Source organism: Apteryx mantelli, chromosome 7 (genome assembly GCF_036417845.1).
Source record: "Apteryx mantelli isolate bAptMan1 chromosome 7, bAptMan1.hap1, whole genome shotgun sequence".
NCBI lineage: Eukaryota > Metazoa > Chordata > Aves > Apterygiformes > Apterygidae > Apteryx > Apteryx mantelli.
The window spans coordinates 12,506,285-12,527,314 of NC_089984.1; the positions used below are offsets into that span (position 1 = coordinate 12,506,285).

At 40.9% G+C, this 21,030-nt stretch overlaps 1 protein-coding gene across 1 annotated transcript in view; it reads right to left on the reverse strand.

The window, feature by feature from the left end:
- Positions 1 to 21,030, reverse strand: part of GRID1 (glutamate ionotropic receptor delta type subunit 1) — a 559,243-nt gene that overhangs the window by 237,643 nt on the left and 300,570 nt on the right. Inside the window, exon 4 of the mRNA XM_067299797.1 lies at positions 8,329 to 8,534. Coding sequence (XP_067155898.1) covers positions 8,329 to 8,534 — 206 coding nt within the window. The remainder of the gene's footprint in view (positions 1 to 8,328; positions 8,535 to 21,030) is intronic.

Below are 21,030 nucleotides of genomic sequence, written 5' to 3' on the forward strand. Positions count from 1 at the left end.
ACTGGCCCTGGCATTTGCATCTAATGCCATGCCACTGTTCCCAAGGGATGAACTTAGTCCATTATACATTTAGAGCTAACCGAACATTCACTGAGTGATATGTTTCACAGAAATGGGCTACTTAACTCCTTTAGCATATGCAGCCATAGAATGACCACATGTGATGACAGACATGCTAGGCAAAGAGTGGGAGGCTAATGCGTAGAGAAGAGATATTATGCAGAATCCAAGGTTCTCCAAAATCTGTGGGGAAGACAAAGTAAAGTCCTTACTGGGAAGTTTAAAAAAAAAAAAAAAAAAAAAGGCACCATATTCTAAGTTAGGACATACCTTAGAAAGATACTTTGAAATCTTGTAAGAGTTGATCCTTATCATTATCCAGGATTTGGCCTCCAACATAATAGTTCGTTGTTCCTTACAAAAGGAAACTCCTTGGAGATAACAGTAATAATGCAAACTCAGGTAGGCAATTTTGAAATCCTTCTGTAAACCACCAGTCCATTACTCCAGGAGGTCCAAGAAAGATTAAATACAACACCCAAAGCGTTCAGGTATATTCTAAAGATTACAGCTTATCAAAATCAAGACAGCACACCACAAAAACAATCTTTACCTAGACAGAAAGGCTGATCACCTTCTGCACCTTTATCCAGACGCAGGAACCTATAAGCTTCCAACCAACCACCTTTCTCAAATCTTTTACTAAGAATATGAGTTGAGTGTGATGGTAGGTTTATATAGAAAAATGAGCTTCAAAGAGTAAATCAGCCTGGGTGTAAGTGCACTATTGCAGATATGTCGATTCTTGTTTCTGAACAGTCTCAGAAATGTTTTCATGGCACTGCGCCATGTTCCGTAGACCACCCTAAGAACGCTGCCTCACTGATGTCCTACCTCCTAGAGCTGCACCTTCGCACAATACACTTGTTCCCCAAAAATCTTGCCTACCAACAGATCAAATCATGTTGTTTATCATCACTCTCACCTATGTATAGAGTTTTTGTTTAGTTTGTTTAGGTTTTTGAGTTTTTTCCCCCCCATCCTTCAAGTAGTCACCTGATTCCTCCATGGCTCCAGTTTCTAAGCTTTTCCTCCATGCAGTGGTCCTACAGCAAGGCTACTTGTCTCTTCTGCAGCGTCAGGCACTTCCGTTATTACACTAATTCTGAATAGTCCCTTCTTAATATATTTACTCCAACTCCTCATACCATTCAGGTTTTTGTGTGTCAGAATTCAAACCTCCTCCATAGAGATGATGCTTGGACTCTCCTCTGCAGAGAAATGATATCATTGACTCATCAGTAATTTCAGCATCAGCTCATTAATTATTTTTGTCTGAGGTCATTAATGAAAATATTGAAGGAATTAATCCCAATGCTGATCTCAGAGACTTCACTAGGAATTGCCACCAGTCTGATGCATCCTTTTCAATACTACTCTGATCTCCTCTTTAGGTGGTTCTTTTCTTACATTATTCTCCTCATTCCCACCTTCTCCATCTTGAACTAAAGCTGTATACCTTGCCCTGTAATTATCTTACCAGAGTCACCTAAAATTATCTGTTTTGGTAAACCCCAACCGCATTTCCATGACATGGCTTTTCTTTCCACATATATACACACTGCTAATTATTCTTTCCTTCAGAACAGGCTGCTGTACTTAGATTAATGATCCAACAGTTGCTTGGCACAATCTTCCTTTTCTCCCTAGCTAAACTTCAGTGTTATATTAGTTATTCTCCAGTCACTACTCACAACTGACAATTGTTTTTAAGATACCCACTCCCAGAACCATGCTGTTATGAGCCTTTTTTCCCCAGAATTTTTGAGTTTATTGCTGTTTCTTCCACTCTTGCTGTGATGATTTTCATTTCCTTGCCCTCCCTTTCATTAGCCATTCTGCCTTCGCCCCCATCTTCCACACCAACAACGTTACTGAGACAAAGATACTGGCTACGCAGTTACCTGCAATCTCTAACTTACCATCCCTGCTTCGTGGCAGCACTATTCCAGTTAGATTACTTTATTGCTTCCCAATGAAATTTTGATCTAAACTTGCTTATACATATTCCCTCTTTTATTTCTTTATGGACCAAATCACTAATGCACATTTTCCTTGTATTTCTTTCTGGAATGATGTTTCAGGCAAAATACTGTGTTTTCACAAGATACTGGAGGTATCCCAACATTAATGCTGTTCAAAAGGAAGGCTCAGGCCTCCCTTAGCTTTGCTCTTCTGGTCCCAGCCACCTTCTTGGAGTGGACTGGCATGAGCTGATGCCTACCCTGCCAGCAGGGCAAGGGGATGCCCAGATCCTGCACATACACATTTAACGGCATTTAAAAATGCATGTTCCCCTGTGTATAAGTACCCAGTCATCAGATTCAAAATATGAGCCGAAATCCTGTTCCTTCAGACCAGTCCTATTATTACTGACATTCAAGGGCCTAATAAGACTGCGAGTAAAGCAGTTTTTAGACTCATAAGGACTTTCTGTAACTCCTGCCAAAGTACTCAATTTCCATAATTGTTTCTTAACTGACCCCGAAGGCCTCACAAAACACTTGTCATTTATTGTTAGAGATACACAAAATTGGATGCAAGCCTTATGTTGCTCAGAATTGTAACATTCAGGTTCAAAAACTGATGCAACATCAAGAGTTGAGACAATCAAAAAGGATTTCTAAAATTATAATCACTTGAAGACACCTGTAGTAGTAAAAGGAATGTCATTTGCATGAAGCCATGTGAGCAATTCATAACTAGTAATTCATTCACTGAATTATGATTTTTTTTCTCTTCACAGTGACTGCAAATCTGTAACAACATAAATGATTATTTCAGACAAATTCTTGCAGTAATCCCATAGCTCGGATTACTAGCAGTGCAATAAAAATTCTTTTTTTTTTCTTTGGCCCGACAGAAGAAAAATCTGCTTTTAAACCAATTTATCCAAAATGGGAGGCTTTGTTTTCAGTTTAGGTTTGAGCAGTTTAATGAGTTTTTTTGTCTTTTAATTATAATTATTTTTCTCTTTAGACTCAAAGAGTCTTATTGTGTTGCAAATGTCAGCAATACCAGATGAGACTTTAGTTCTGAGGAGAAACACACACACACACAAAGAGGAAAAAAAATAAATAAATCAGAGGAGGATTTAGAAAAAATACAGCTGGTATAGTTTAATCTAAACTATTGAAAGAAGAATTTTATTATTCCTACAACTCTTACCAGCACACACACAAATCACTACCAGTTATTTAAACAAAGAAATTACCTTCTAAAACCAAAGGATAGTATTTTTCACCTAAATTATGCAACAATATTTCAAAATGTTTATATAGTGTATGCAGAACAGAGATACAGGCTAGTATGCCTGTATTACAACAAATACAAAAGAGATGCATGCCAATACTAAATGCAAAGTGCCAGAAAATTAGTATTAAACTTTATGTCCTGTTAAACTCTAAAAAAACCAAGGGTCTTTGCTTCTTATGAATAAACATTTCATACAGTTCCTGGCAGGTGCAGAGTGTTCAAGACATCATAAATAATTCCTGCAGCTGCAGTCAAGTAATTGCATGTCACCAACTGGAGAAGAAAAAAGCGAGGCCTGGAGCACCGTTCACGAACAAGGGGAAGGCTCCAGGAGCCACGTACTCGGCACCTTCAACGATCAGGAAGGAAAGAGGGCCACCGCAGTGTGAAACGACTCCAAAACCAAACACAGAAGCAGAATCGCTCTATTTTTTTTTTATTTTAAAGAACCAGTCTGACACCTGGCATGAACCAGTGTAAAAGAGAAACAGAGATCAATCTTTGCTTTCCAGTGAGGACACAGAGGTGACTGTGGAAGGAGAGCAGAGATAAATGACAACTATTTAACAGCATTGGTATTGCCCAGGAAGTCGATAACTTCAACTGTCAGTGGAATTTCAGTGTCTCAGACAAACCTACTGCAGAGATACAGGGTTTTAGCAATAGTTTTTAATGCAATTAATCTGCTCTCTTTTATTATTAAAAATTTTGATTTGTTTACAGTACCAGGCACACAACTTGCAAAGAGTTCTGCTTTGAGCTGGCATGCTGCAGTGATGTGCATATATACCAGCCACCTTATTGCAGTACACTTACTAGCTTACAGGCAAGCCAGACTCACAAGTCTCAAAGACACGTAAACAGAAATATTTTGCACTTCAGTGAAGCTGGCAAAAAACAAGCTACACTGAGCTAAAGAAGGCTTTGTAAAGCCAAGGCTTCCTTCTCTTTTCAGATCAATAACCACACGCAACTGTGTTACAGCCTCTGTTTTACTGGTTTATGAAAGTAACAGTGATAATACTGGAAAATAGGATGACTGAAGTCTATAAAGAAACTGATATTACCTATGGTTGCAAAGAAAATTCTCATTAAAACACATATCCCAAACAATTCCTCAACAACTAATTGTTACTGCACACCTACATTAGGAAACTTAAGAAACACTAAAATAAAAGATCTCTTCCTCCTCTTCAAATATGCCATATACAATTATGTACCAAGTCTGAATTTATTCACACACCAAATCCTACCTGATAGGTCTTCAGAAAGACCCCTGGGTCATCTAGAACACCCTTCAAACTAGGATAGCAAGCCTTCCTGAACTAAGTTACCCAAGTGTTTTATCTAGTGCACTCCTGAACGTCCCGAACGACGAGGCCTTGCTGACCTCTCTTGCTGAGTGCTCGCGTTATCTAATTGACCTCACTGCTAGAAAACTTCCCTGTTTAGCTTCAGGTCATTACCTCCTGTTAGACCACCCATGACCACCTTAATTCCTCCTCCCATGATATTTCTTCTCAAGTATTTGTCAGTTATATTCCCTTCAGCAGGCTGTATATAGTGCGTTCCTGAAACCTGCCTTCATAGGTCATGCTCTCCTATCCTTTCATCGTCTTTGTCACCCCTCTTTGAACTGTTTTCCATGTACTGATGTCACCATGTAGTAAGAGCCCTTAATGATAAAAGTAATCCACACAAACATACTTCTACTTGCAACCAAAAAAAAGCATCCATCACTAAGTGGAAGAGGCAGGGGAAACGCGGCCGTCTCCGCGGGAAGCTGGAAAAAGCGGGAGCCTTCTGAGGCTCAGCCCCTGCTGCCTGGGCCAAAGGGAGCAACAGAATAGCTAAAAGAATACGCCTCCTCCCCAGCCCTGATTTTCCCTCTTTTCTTCCTATGCATTGCCTTGCAGGGAGATCACACAGGCTGGTCTTCACAACATAAAACTGTTTTTGCTGTCGCATACTCACCCTTATAATTGAGGTTTTGCCTATAAAGTTTGGCACCCAGCCAAACACATCAAGGATTTTTGCAGGTAGAGAAGGGAACATTTTTCTCAAATTAAGGAAGGACACACTTTCTTTAGATTAGGTTTGCTTTAATCCCAAAGTGACCTTTTAATGCAAAACTTGGAGTAGCTAACACTTTATAAATGTATTTACCTTCTGTATTTAATAAATGGTGATTACATGTTTATACCTATACCATTGAAAAGATTTCTCTCTCCCAAAACAGTCAAAGCAGTTTTAGCAGAATAATAAATCTTGAAAACCTATGGAAATGTCAATAATCTCTGATGCAGTAAGTCTGACACATCACAGAACCAGGCTTTGAGGATACTAAGTCAGTAAAGTAAAAATGATGCCTAAATAGAAACTAAGCCAAAGAAATAATCCTACAAATGAGTGATTCCAGGCTTTAGGTAGATTAGAGACCATGAGATGGCAGAGCTGCCCCCCAACTCCATGGATCCAAAGTCGGATGTTGTACCCCTGGTCCAGTCTGATGAGCAGGACTGAAATCTGGATCCAGATTTTGAGAGGGAAAATGTACCACTTGCTTCCTCTGCCTGCTTAGTTTGCAAGTGCCAGCTTCAGACAGGTGATGTCTATGAACTGTCCTCAGAAAATTTTGTTAAAACCATTCATATCAGGGTTCATGATCCAGACACTGTCTGGGAATGTCTCCTATTTCTGTGTTTTGCATTCCATAGGAGGGTCTGGGGGCAACACCTTGGCTTTTTTTTTTTTTTTAATGAAGACATATTATACAACAGACTTTAATAGATCTGGTTGGAGTTTTTCAGAGACATTTTTCCCCAGTAGAAAATAGGGACTCAACAAAACTGAAAACATTAATAAGGAACCTCTTTTTATATGGAATTTTCCAATTCCCGAAATTTATAGAAACAAAGCTTTAAACCCAATTCCTTCTTTTTGTTCTCAAATTTTTATTTTTAAACTTGAGCTAAAATAGAGGAAGAGGAAATTAATATGCCTGAAATTTAAAAATAAAGTCTTTGAATTTTCTTCTCAGATGGCTACTTACAATTTTCTGAGATCCAGATTTTTCCCAAATCTGAAAAGGGGAATTGTTTCAAAATCTCAAACAACTTCTAAGATGCAATATTGCTAGCAAACCAGCTCTAGTCATTACTTGACCTATAGAATGCAATATTTAGTAACTATAGAAATGCATAAGTTGTGAAAGGACTCTTTTTACTGCTACATGTTGTGAATGACGCATTTCTGTAAATTATATAAAAATAAGTATTTCACTTCAACTGAAAGTTGTTATTTCAAACCATCTGAAATTGTGCTGTAGATAATCAGCTGAACTTACTGCCTGTGGCACTGAGGAATCACAGTTACACCGTAACGCCAAGAAACGTAAGCCCAGCCTCCGTTAGTGCAAGATCGTCCCCTACACCACGCACCTCACATCTTGAGCCTTTTGAGAGACCCTTTCTAGGATTTAGATTTTATTTCATAAAGCTTTTCTGAATCAATCAAGATTCAATATAGGAAGATTGCCAAATAAATTACTTTTCATTTCTGCCCACAGTTAAACTCCTGCAGGGATCTGGAAAAATACCAAGACCATTAGCCTTAATGCCTATAATACACATTGCTTTAAGGTGCAGTAGTAAAACAGTTTAATCCATTAGCCCCTACACTCGAGAGCGTGGCAGGGTCCTGCCAGCGCACGCACGGACCTAACTCTCACCAACAGCCCCGGCAGCAGCACGCGCTCGCAAGAGACAGCCCTTCTGCCCAGCGCAGATGGGGCTAAAACACCCACGCTGATTTTTGCTCAATACTTCATTTGGACACCTTGTTAGGACTCACTGGAAAACTAACCCCTATGTATTTTTGCTGGAGGCCTACCACGACGCAAAGAGCACAACCGCCTGAGCTGCGTGTAGTTTACAACGCTTTGAACCAAATTACACTGGCAAGTACTCCCTCGCTCCTCCACTGAAAACGCCTGGGTATGCACACACGAGTCAAATTTGTCCCCATACTAAAGCCCTTCCCAAGCTACCCACTTGCATCATTTATCTATGATAAAATCAACCCTATTAATTTAAAAATCAGAGTTGAACATAAATGTGGAGAATTTATTTATGCTGATATGATAAAAATACCAAATGAGCTAATTTAACTTTTTTTTTTTTTAATTTAGCAGGCTTTGATGCAGCAAAACTGATAACTGGAAACAGGTCCATCCACATTTTAATTTCTTAGTTCATTCTCATCCCTGGTAAGTCTAAAAAGAAATTATTTCAAGGCCAAATTCTTAGCTAATGAATATACTGAAGTTATACGGAGGATCCAACTCACGTCTTCAACTGTGACATATGAAGCACTGTAGAATAATTCATTATTTAATATTAAAAAAGCTGGATAAAACCAATTAATGCCAAAAATTAGCCCACAGCACAACATTAATTACAAGCTTGCCCAACAGCTACCTCCCTGTCCTAATTAGCTTCGTTGATTTCAAGAAACCGTTAAGACAAACATATAATTCCTACTTCATACTTGATAAAAACCCCATGATTCAGCTGTCAAAGAGTAATAACACACCGTTTTAGCATGAGCTTGGAGATTTCCACAGTGAAGATGACACTCCCAGACACCTTATGTTTAATTGCTACTATTCTGCAGTAGATTTTCTGGTCACTTGTAGACAGTGGCTTAAATCCAAGTCAAAATAGTGGTATGGAAGACAACCAGGAAAAAAAAAGAATTGCTCAGCAGACCTGTATTTTATACTGAAAGTGCCCATCTGGCCTATGCTGTCCCATTTTCATTAACAGCCGCGTATGTATTACATGGAGTGCCCCATACTTCAGGCCTCTGGCACTGAAGTCTGACAAAGAATCTGATTTGACATTTATCAGCCAGCACTGTCAAAATCTGCCACTTCCGAGAACTTGGCAAGGTAGCACATAAGCGATCATACATGTTCTGAAACACAGATGATAAAAACAACCATGCACTGACCTCATTGATAAACGTCTGGGCTCCCCTTGGGCTGAGCAGCAAGATGGCCCTTCGCAAGGTGTCGCGATAGCGGTTCAGCTCTTCTGTTTTCATGGTAGTGAAAAGGTTGGCAAAGACTCTGCTGATGTTTCTGTCCACTTTTTGCAATGACACGTCAAGTCCCAGCCTTGAGGCCTGATCGAGAAATCCCTGCAGACCACGTATGTCTGTAATGTAGGAGGGGTCGGGGGAGGAAAAAAAAAAAGAAAGAAAAAAAAAAAACACCACTGCATCAACTTTGCCAATTAGGCAAGCACCACTAATTAGGTGGAAAAGACTTTTTCCCATAGTGCTGTCAGAGGAGTCTCCCACACAGCCTCATCCACCTCGCGCAGCTGCTGCCAGCGCTTCCCTCGGCAGGAAGTGGGCTGTATCCCTCCTCGGGCCATGGCCGGACGCTCCGCCAGAGCCCCCGCTACGCTCCTGTGGCTGCGGCCACCCCGGCGCTCGAGGCCACAAAATGCTCATCCCAGCCCAAGGAAGGCACAGGTCCAGTGCGGACACACAGCAATACATGGATAAGCAGGGGGAGAAATCACTCCCTCCTAAACATCCCTTCTTCCACAACCTTTCTTACACAAGATCAGGCTTATTTATTCCAGGGAAAAAATTATGATACCAATATAAACCCCTATCCTCCTTTGACCCCTTCCCCCCCCCCTTCCCCTCCTACAAGTATCCTATCTAGGTAACAGTTTAACATATAAATGTTTTATATATAAAAATCTGTGAAACAATACACAAAGACCCAACTATATATTACAATATTAAAGAACATCAGTTTTAAACACGGGAAGTCGTGCAAGCACCCCCAGCACAATCAGTTCAGCTGAGCTCTGTCCTTCAGCTTACCTCAAGGCTGACTGGGGGGGGGGAATAAAAAAAATTCCTCACTACATTTGTTAAAACATTAAAACATTGAGGAACACACATTTCTTGTTATCGCCATATTGAAATCTTTTCGTTCAAACCAAACTCTGGCTTCATGGCCCTGAGCAATTTTTTATAATAAATGCCTGAGTTTTTATTTTGTAGTGAAATCTAGAGCAAGGAAAGGTCAAAGCTTATGCTGAGCACAGGGTGCTCTCTGCGCGCGGCTGCACCGCGCCGTCGGGAGTCCTGGCTCCTGGGGGGAACGAGACCCCGTCTCGAAGGCGGCAGCGTTTGGGCCTCTCTTCTCACACCTCTGCTCTCAGATTTCAAGCTGCTGGGTGAAGCGCGGGGCAGCGAGTTAGAGTAACCATTCACTGAGCAGCCTTTTTAAAACAAAACGAACAAAGTCTGAGACAAAATCCTTGACTGGAGATAGGGTGTAAAATTCCCCTTTCCAAACTTTCTGCCTGGGAAGGAAAAATTGCTGTAATCTTTTTGGCTTTTCTTCCATGCTCTGCAACACCGAGTCACAAACTCCAGCGAATAATTACAAAACCTGGGCAAACAGCCGGTCACGCTGGGGAAAAGGATGCGGCTCTACACCCGACAAGCGGGGAGGGACATCTGCCCGTTCAGTCAAGCTGGTGACCCAGCAGCCAGCTCCGGGACAACACGCGTTACACCAGCTACCTGAAAAACGCAACTGCAGGAAAACGTCTCTTCAGAAAAGTGCTTAAAACACTACTGTGCACTGAAGAAGCAAAGTCAAACGCTACCTGTGACTGCCGATAAGTTAAGTTACAGAGGTGGCCAGCAGTGCCGCCGGCTGTTTCTGACAGTCGGAACGGGCAGGGGATGCGCTGCCCCGGCAGCCCTTCCGCTGCCCCTCGAAGCCAGGTTTACTCGATAGGCCCCAGCCGCGGGAAAGGGGCACGCAGGGCGATTTGGGGGAGACGGAGGCAGGCCGTACTGCAGCGCCGTCCCCGTGCCGGATGGCTCTGGAGCTGCTGGGCCCCTGAAACCCCGAGGCGCTGCCGGAGGGAGGCAGGCAGGGAGCTGGCAGATGCGGGCGCCGCTGGGCTGCGCGGGGCGACGAGCACCGGTGCGGCTGCTCGCTGCTGCAGGTGTGCTCCACTAATGACAGTGTCAAAGAGCTACTGTTTACAGGTTAAAGTATTTCACTGAAGCTGTTAAGCTAAGGTTAGATTTTGCTAATTTAAATCCAGGAAACTAGTGTTCATTACTGCACCTATGCTCGCTTCATGGATCTGTGATACTCAAAGATTTTTCTTTTAAAATGCTGCTTAGTCCTTCCAAATTACTGCAGCGCTTGACAAACACTAAGAAAACTCCCTTTTTCATGGTTTGCTGACAAGATGTCTTTTTGTGCAAGCCTCTAAAGTTATAACTGCACAAAGGAAAGCTGTTTACAGCAGATTAAACGTGTTGATATTGCTCTAGGTTTTTTGCCGTATGTTTTCAACTGACCTGCTGAACTACTGGTTAGAAATATTGCTGCAGCCCAGCGCACAATACTTGATGCACACGGTACGACTATTTGGATTCAGAAGAGGATTTTGCATTCCTTATTATCCAAATTATCCCCACCTAGGAAAATAACCTATATTCCAGTTTAAAAAATTGAAAGCATTCGGGCTTTTGCCAGCTTGATAAAACAGCAAAATTTGAGGGAGGAAGCTGCCCAAACTCAAGTGTACAAGCACAAGCTGTCAGGTTTTCACAGATACAACCGAACGCGAATTTATTCAGCGCTGGCCTCGAGCGGGAGCAGCACGGCTGTGCCGCCCCGAGCCCAGCAGCACCAGCTCCCCCGCGGCACCGGCAGGGCTGGGGGCGCACGGGTGGAGGCAGGAACCGGAGAGCAATATTTTCAGAAGTGACTAATGATTTTAGGTGCCTACTTAACGGGACCCGATTTCACAAATAATATTTGCAAGCTTTACCAAGAGGGCAATCATTTCTTAAAATGTGTCAGCACATAAATACAGTAACACATGCACATATGCAGGAGCATCTGCTTATAAATCATAATGAATTAGGCTCAGTTTTAATTTATCTGACATATTACATAAGAAAATGAGTTTGATGTCCTCCATTTTCTCCATTTAGTAGCTCACACATCCATGCAACACAGAAAACCTGAGCTTTGTTCCACGGCAGTTCAAAGAGAAACATTCACAAACTCAGTAGCTATTTGCTTTCCACTTTTCCTAATTTGTGACAGATAATTCTTCATTTTTTTTCAAAATTGAAGGCACTTTTGTAAAATTCACATGGAATTCAATAAAAATAAGGGAGTCCATAAATGCTTTTTACTCCTAAAATACATGTGCTTTCTGTCTCTTGTACTTTTTACAGTGACTTTTTCCTTTCATTCAGAAAGTTCAGATTCTCACATTAGAGAAACAGTTATCTTGAACTACTATTACTCTTAATAATAGTAAAAAATAATTCCTTATGCCCATTTATTTCATACATTATAGGAAAAGTACAGCAATCCAAGCTCACAGTCAAACACGTCTGGCTAGAATAGGTGGGAGGTGAAACGCAGCGTGCTGTAGCTATGGGACCTAGAGCCAGCTCTGCCTGCCCTTTTCCAATTAGCTATTTTTGCTCAAGGTGTAGCCTACATTCAGCCATAAAAATCAAATAGCACTGTTTGAATTATCTACCTGCCTGAATATACCCAATTTGTGCACGCTCAACAAGCCAACCAGAACTTCAGACAATGTCTGAAAATTTCTCTTTAGAGAGTGTGGAGTTGTGAAAGACGATGCACTACCTCTGCTCCAGAAACACAATGACACGATACGAAACGCAATCATGTGAATCTCTATCATAGAAATTATCCGTAAAACCATATAACAACTAGACAGGTATAAAATCCTCTACTCTCAACTACAGTCATGTGGTCAGCAGGTTAGATCTGGAACTAACTCACTTGAGCGCCGTAAGAAAAGCAAACTTCACATGAGCTTGGTGTCTCTTCTGCAACATCCGGTTTGAGAGGGAACTTCTGGGCTTGCGAGAACCCTCTTCCCAGTTCTGACAGGCCGTGTATCTAGGTCTGGCCACAGAAGAATGAGACAATTTCAGGGATAACATTGCTATCAAAATAGTAAGGAAAGCCTTGATGCACTGCTAATATATAAATTTTGTCACTGTCACTGCAAAACAAATGCCATGAAAAAGGGCTTTATTGTATTTTAAGAAATAATTAAATCTATCATCTCCAGCTTGAGCTTTGGTTGGTCATTGCACTGGCTGAAGTAAATTGGAATAAAAATATAAAAGAACACATGACATGAGCTACCTATATATAAAGCATATCGTCATCAACAAAGTAATTACTTTTATTATATTACCTGTAATATTGTTTATGTAAAAAGTTTGTAGAGTCTACCTTAATGTTTGACTGTCTTAAAATTATAGAATCTCATTCTTGGCCTTGACACAAGCAGCTTTAAACCATTATTTTTTGTGCAAAACAGTTGTGTGGTTGGCAAAGCTGGCCTTTAAGGATGGTTCCTTGTAGAAAAGCATTTCCAGGAGGCAGAGAGCAATCTACTGTCTTTTCAACACCAGCTACTAACCCCACTTGACAAAGGTAGAGACACCACACGGCCCAAACACATTTTACTTTGGACAGAAAAGAGCTGGAAGTAAACTGAAGTATGAAGCTGGGGCTGAGCGCAAGGCTAAAGAAGCTCCAAGAAATAATTTCACACCCTTATTCTCATCCATCACCAAGCAAATTTGGGGAGGATTGAAGTATCTGCATCAAGCTCTATTTTCAAATCACCTACACCAATCTTTTCACTTGGACATTTGTAAAAGGGAAAAGTAAATAAGTGTGAAAAATAATGAGATCAGGCAGGAAAAGCTGAGCTTTTGAGTTTCTCATTTGCTGATTGTAGATTCTATTCTTCACACTTTTTTTTTTTTACATTAGTTTTATTTGAGTGTTATTTTAGTGATATATTTAAGCAGTGACAAGAGTGTCAAGGAGACTTGGACAGTTTCATTATTTTAGTGTTTATACACTTCTTAAAGTTTCCTTATACTTAAGCTCCAAGAGAAGAGAAAGTCTGCTTTCATTTCCTTACCAAGTGTTTCTTATATTTAATGCAAGGATACTCTGCTTTATTATGGGTGTCTCTCTTGCCTGCAGACCGAACATAATACTTCCCACTAATTATTTCATTTCTTAAGAGAGAATAAAATACACATTCTAGGATTCACTGATTTGTAAGTCTACAAGCAATCTGAAATAGGTCTCTTAAACCACTTTAATTTCATGAGTATCATTCATTTTATTTTACAATGGCTGTTGTCTCTTGTTCTTGCAAATTGTCTACATAAGAAATAAGAAAAAATAAAACTGATGTAAGAAACAGAGATACGTATGCTGAAGATTAGACTCCTGCTGCATTGCAAGCTTTCTGAATAAAGTTTTGAATACTGTCCTTGGGTCCTGGAGAAGATAATAACCTATTCGAAGGATTTGAACACACTCCAGGATCCTAGAAAACTGAGAGTGGACATACTTCAGAGGCAGCTCCTGTTCTTAGGTTAATAAATATCCATATTCTCTTCCTTCAAACAACAGAAGGAAAATTATTATTTATGCTTCCAAAAGGGAATGATTTTGTCCAGATCATCTGAAGAACTAGACTTTGAGCAAGTACTGAAATTTTCAACCTAAAAGACTTGCAAGGGTGATTCTGTGTGAATACAGTGATTAGACCAGAAAGTAAAATAGCAAAGTCTGTTACAATAGATATGATTTCATTACTATTTCATTGTAAATACATGTGCTTATTAGATCCCAGTGCAAATATGAAATTACATTAGTAAGGTATATTTTCTGCTTTTACAAAAGGTTTTTTTTTTCACCCCTCTGTTCTTACAATCTGTAGTGTGCAACTTCTCTCCCCACCTACCCCATTTCCACGTGTCTCTCTGCCTGCCATTTTCCCACAGTCAGTGCTAAGATAATTGCTATTAGCCACATAATTTTTCTAGAAACATTGGAACTCCCAATTGCAAAACAGTGCCTGGAATTTAGTCACCACATTCTCAATAAAGTTGCACTTGAAAAGCTTTCTGCTAAAAAACAAAAAAACAAAAAAACCCCCACCAAAACAAACAAAAAAACCTTTGATGACTTGCATGTTTTTAGATATGTCCTCAGAAATCAAAATAACCCCTCTGTAATTTTACCCCAATTCCTTCCTTTTTTTTTCTTCTTAAAGAAATTAAGGAACTCAATAACCTAGTAACAGTTATGCAGATAAGATAAATCCACGAAGCTATCACTCCATTCCCACAGCCACTCAAGCAATTCTTAATATGAAACCCAAAACATCAATTACATAGGACTCTTTCTTATTCAGCTGATATAAGAGCAGTGGTAGCGGATGAGACAGAAGTTCCGTCTAGCTCAGTAACGTGTCTCAGTAATCGCTCTAGGCGGGTGCCTAGACAAGGGTGTAAAACCGGATCAAACATGCAGTGGCGTTTCCCTCGAATACTCTCCCAGCAATCCGGCTTGCAGTGCAGGGACTTCCTCAGGCCAATGTGGTTTCTATAGATTTCTAAGCACTCTGTATGTGTATTTGTGTTATAAACCTCAGTGGCTTTCTCCTCCGTAGACTAGCAGGTTCCCCTCATGCCCATGTAACCTATGAGCACGCAGATCAATGCATCTTCATCAGTTTTAGCCTGGGAATTTTCAGGATCCCACTGGATTCACTGTTCCCTTTCTTTCATCTCGCTTTCCTGGACAGATACTAAGATCTATCAAACACAAGGCAATACGCACCAGCCCCAGTTCTCCCAGACTAACCAGGAACTACATCAGGCCCTTCACACTGAGCAGCTGCAAAGCCTCTTCTCAAAGAAGCAGGAGAAAAGCAAGGAATCGGATATTTCTGGAAATACAGCAGGCTACCAGAAATGCCATCCTTGAAAAATGCAGAGAAAATTGACTTGCCATTTAAATCTAGATCCCAGGCTGCCATTTGACCACTTATAGGCAGAAACTGAAAATCTCACTACACGTGTTTTGATATAAGCACCAGGACTAATCAAATGCAAAGCCGCCCTCAGAAGCCCTTCGCCCGCTATCGGAGGCTGAGGGCCTGACAGCGGCTGCAGAGCTCTTCCGTTGGGCAGCTACCCTGCCTGCAAAGGTCCACTCGTTACCAGGCATTTAATAACAGAAAGCCATCTGGATAGAGACAAACCACAAGCATCACTGATTTGCACTCCTGAAGGCATGGGAAAAGGACAGACCACGCCATAAAGCCAGATGTGTTGCATACCCAAACAGACGTTTTCCCTTATTTGACTTATCAAAAAAAGCCTCTATGAAAAATACTAAAAAGCTACTCCACGCAGCCGAAGTTTCATACCTGGAATAGTTGAGCTAGTCTGAAGGTAAGGGGAGCTTCCCGGGAGGCCCAGGAGCAAAAAAGCCTTTTAAGGCCACAACAGCCCTGTCACATTTAGCGTTAAAGGGCAACTCCAGGTCTCTCCTGCTGGGTTTTAACGCACAGCATTCAAATGCACATGGGAAACCACCTCAGGAAATTCATTACAGTTGGAAAAAACCGTGGACACATGCTACAATTAGTGTGAAAAGGGGATTCACTGAAGAACTAGCATTGCCATTCAAATTATCCATTTAGCTCTTCCAGGCGCAGTAATTGCCAACTGTTTGCCCAATGCTAAACCACTCACTTGAACTGTAATAGCTTTTCATCTTCCTAATGCTGTTAATATATGAAAATACTTTTAAAAACACTACCTGATGTTATTGTTATGTCTGCTCATGAGAGGCAAAAAATACACGATTCACAGAAGCTATGCTTTTGCTAACATATATCCTTAAGCTTACACAAAAGGTTTTTTCACCTAAATTAGTTATTACATTAAATTACTGATACTTAGCCATAGAAAATATTAGATTAAGTAATTCTAAACATCCATCCACCAGTACATCAGAAAAGTATATTTTGCCTCCTCTTCTGGAGGTGCACCTTCCTAAAAGCATATGATTTTATACAGATATTTGAATTAAAAATGTAAGTTTAGGTTACCGGGACTGTAAGCCTGTCTGCTTTAAGACAAGTGCTATTGTTACTGTTAAGTTACTGTTATTCTATCATGAATTTGGTTATTGTGCTCTAACACACAAAGTATACCCTTTATAAATAAGGTTTTTTACCTGAACGAAGGATAAGAAAATGCAAACAAGCACATCCTGAAACTATCTGAAAATTTAAGGAGATTCATTCGGCATGGGCTGCCGAAAGACGTGTATGGGGGCAGTGTCCAGAAGAGAGAAGGAAGCAGCATATCCCTTTACTTTTACCGGATTGCAGTGAGTCTCCCTCTTGTTTAAATCAACTTTAAATACTGTGCTTTCCAGTCTCAAGAGAGATTGCAATAAAACTACTGCAGATAAAGAAATTAAATTCCCCTTTGAGGAAAGGCTGCTGGCAAGAACACCTTACTCTTTTATATGTGTAACAATAATTATTGCTTGCATTTATTTAACACCTTTCAGGTGAGGATCTCAGTGTACTTTATAAACACCTGTACGGTATAATAAAGTATATGCTATAAATACACATTACAGGAGCTAGGTGCTGTTATGCCTACTTAACTACGATCAGCAAATAATAATTCAATTCTCTATCAAAGATGCTTTGTCTCTTTGGAGCGCTGGAGGTGCACTAAGAGTGCGGTGCCCGGGCAGGCCTGTGGCCGAAACGCCGCCGAGCGCACCCGGGGAGCGAGCCCTCGCCGCGGAGCAAAGGGCAAGTCCCTCTACGGGCGCTAGCTCTCAAGCCGCCATGCGTTTTGGACAACTGAGCCCTACCTGATGATAATTTCATAACATCTCTATTCTTCTGTGTTAAGAAGTCTAGGCACCTTCTGGGGCAGAAGCCACTGTTTCACTGCGTTTGTCGTCTTTCAGGGCGTTTAACAGCCGGGGACGGGACGGTGGCACCGCATCCGACCCCTGCCCTGTGCCTGATCCCCAGGGCTGCAGCTCGCGCCGATGGGGCCGGGGCCAGCGCGGCCCCCAGCCCCGGGCCCCCGCTGGGCGACTGCCGGCGAGCCGAGGGCCACGGGGAGGGCGCTTTGAGCTCAAAAGCCAGAACCACCCTTCTCTGGCCAGTCTTTCTTTCCCTTAAATTTCATCTGTCAGGCTGTAATTAGGGTGGTGGTATCTGAAATCCAGAAAAGTTTCCTTTCTTTTGACAGGCCTTTGACTCGCAAAGTGCATTTTCCTATAGACACCGAATTCAGAAAATCAGAAAAATTATGTATTCTCCTCTAATAATAGTCAAAGCCCACTTTCCTGCCTTTTTTAAAGCCCATTTTGCAATATAGCCTCCATAAAACTATACACAAAAAATGTAAAAGGATACAAAATCAATTACACTCTTCTCTGCTCTCCAGTGTTTTCTGTTAAAAACGAGATTAAAAGGGCCCCTACTGAGATAACAAATTTCTAGGGGAAAGGAAAGAGGGGAGAGCTGAAGGACAAAAATAAGTTCATAACATCACACCTAATGACTGTTAATTAGCCCCTCTTGCAGGACTAGGCCAGGAACAAAACCAGAAATTAATTGCCACTTATTTGTTTGCGATACAACTACTGTTAGCATGATGGCAAATACAAGCACTCAGTTCTCTAGCAACACAACACTGATCCCAGAGAGAAAAAATTACATATTAAAAAAAGAAAAAAACAAAACAAAACAAAACCACACAAATCCTTGCTTATACTTTGTCATCCACTAAAACCTCAGGCATCCCTCAGCTAGCGCCATGCTTTTAGAAAAAAAACAAGTAATGACTACTTAAAAGACAACCGGTGAGAGCTGGCACACTTTACCAGGCAACCAAAATTAGTGCCAGATGATTCTCCACTCATCATGTTGTAAAGAAAAATACCACATTTTAACAGACTGAAAAATGAGATGTTTTAGGCCTTAGTCCCACAAATATTCAAGCATATATTTAGCTTTTTGTGAGGAATCTCAGAGCCACATCTCCTCCCACGGACAGACTCTCTCAGCATGTCAGCATTCACATAACCATTACACATTGGCATTTATTGCTATGATGATAATCAAGATAAATACTTCAAATATATAGAACATCCTTCCATCTTTCAGGATGTGAAACCTTTTTTTTCTTAAAACAGCAACAAAAGCAAGCAAAAACTTCGTGTCTTTTTAAGCAATCCTCCCATGCAACCCTCCTCTCCAAAAGACAGTCCAGATATTTTAACGGCTTGTGCACGTGACTGAATACACAGCCGCTGTGAAGGCCCAGTAAACTTGTTCTTGCAAGTTATGCACGTAATTTGTTTCCTGCACGTCAGCAAGGCACAGGAGCGATTCGGCAGGCTCTGCTGAAGCTCTCCATTCAAAACTTGACAACCAACAAGAGCCAATAGCTTTTTGTCTGCTCTTTACTGTATTTCTACAGAGCAACAGCAAAGAGCAGTATTTACAGCCTTGGTGAAGAACTGTCTCCTCATTAAAAACTCAGCTATAGAAAGGGATGATGGAAATAACGGGAGCACGATGCTCCACAGACTGACTCCATTAGCTTGTCCCACACAAATTTAATTAAAATACCTTTAGTTGGATACAAGCAGACAAGCACCAAGCAGGAGCCCTTTGGTTACTAGTCAAACCCATCCCCACCTGGTCAGCAGGGCAAAGCTCCAAAAAACTCCAGCCGCAAGCAACCAGCAAGTTGTTCGGAAACCTGAACTTAGAGATACCTGAATGCTTAGACAGGGGAAGCAAATTGTCTAGTTACAATCAAAAGAAAGAAGTATTCAAGGTTCTCTCTCATTTTACTATAGCGACATTAGATTTTTGTTTGCATATTTATAAACGTAGGCATTACTGACGTATACTTACGAGCAAATGAAGAGAGCTATATGCCTCAGTAGATTTAAATTGAGACTTGAGCACAGAACTCATCAAAACGAAGTTTTAGTGCAATTCCCCCAACATTTGACAAGCTTTTGTCTCCTGGTTACGGCCATTGATAGGAAGGCCAGTTAGGAAGTCCAATATACCCTGAGGTTAACATGAGAATGGAAAAATCTACTTTTTTCCTCCTAATTAATTCCTTAGCTAATGTCTTCTAATCTTCTAGAAGGGAATTAGGCAATTCTGAATGCCACCAGCAAAAAATTTATTATTAGAAAAGGCTGTAAAGAATTTAGCTGATTGCAAGCACCGTGCAGACGCCAATACTTTTGGGGTGTGCTCACCAGCCTGAACTTCTTGCGCTAGTTCACAGAAGCAGACACTGCTAATTTCAGTTACTTTAAAAGAAGAGGAAGAGGACAAGATGTCAGGCCAAAAAGGACAGAATAATACGTTACTGCCAGGCATCCAAAAATCCAATCAATCAGGTGAGGACAAGTTTTTAACATAATTACTGGCTTCTCATTTTTCTATTCTAGTGGAAGAGCTGGGGGGGGGGGAGGAAGGGGAACAGAACCCCCTCCTCAAGAAAAGATTAGATTACTACAATGCCATGAAGGAAAATATAAAAGTTAATTTTTAACTGTTAAATTCCCATACTTTCATATATTCTAGTTTCTGGGGGAAAAAAATCTAAATCTGCAAAGTTCTTGAGAAAAATTTACTGTGTGTTGTTTTCGTATAAAGGCATGGAAGGCCTCTTTCAATTTTAGATGAGCCAGCTGCAGGTTTTCAGATTAATATACAAAGTTTTTATTTTTATCTTTTACTCTGCTCCTAATTCCAGGTAGAATCAAATTCAGGGTGTTTGTTTTTTGTTTTTCCTCCCTGTAACGCAACATATCAAGCTCTACCCCTTTACAGTTTTAAGGTGACTTCCATGGACTGTAAGAAAAATCATAAATACAATGACAAATAAAGGCTCTAATCCACATTTTTCATTCTTCTGGTAAGTTTTGAGCTTAATCATCACAAAAATCACAGTACTTCGATGCTACATAACATGCTCTAGTTCTTCTATGTCTTTGAATATATTTGAATAATAACTTGGGGCAGGAGGAAGGGAGAAGAAGGGGAAAGAGACTTCTCAAAGTCTCAAGGTCAGACCCTCATCTCTGAAAGACCTTTTCTTTAGACAGGCAGCTGGAAATCTTTGGAAGGCAAAATAACATTGAGTGATTTTCTTCAGCTTAGATGTTTTTCTGTTTTATTGTCTCAAACCCCTCAAGTTTTTCGCAAAACTGAGGTACGTTCCTGTTCAGATATTTCTTCCAAGTCTCTTCATTCATTCATGTAATCATTCCTCTCGCTACCATGAGATTGCTCTTGGTCACTGAGTATATTAAGAGGTTTCATCTGCAGCTTCTCCCTTCACACCTTCAGTATTTATTCAGATGCATTTGCCCACAGGTAACTGCAGTGGCTTCTGCAGTAGCCCAGATAATATAGCTGTAAACTTCAGGGAATGAGACAGCCGCGTGAGCTGCTGGAAACACTCTTACTTCAAAACCTTCTGGCAAGAGGTTGCAGATACAGTTTCACACTTCATTTCTTTTGACATGTCCCCAGAACCACTGCTGTGTGTATCTGGTGACAGGGTTTGAAGCTTCACATCCCAGCCACCTCCGAGGCTCTAGTACACTATCTGCTGTTTGCATGAAAAGGAATTGTTTTTGTCCCCAGGAAACAAGCGTTTAGTGTTTGTATGAACACAGCTCTTTTGCTCAGAAGAGTGGAA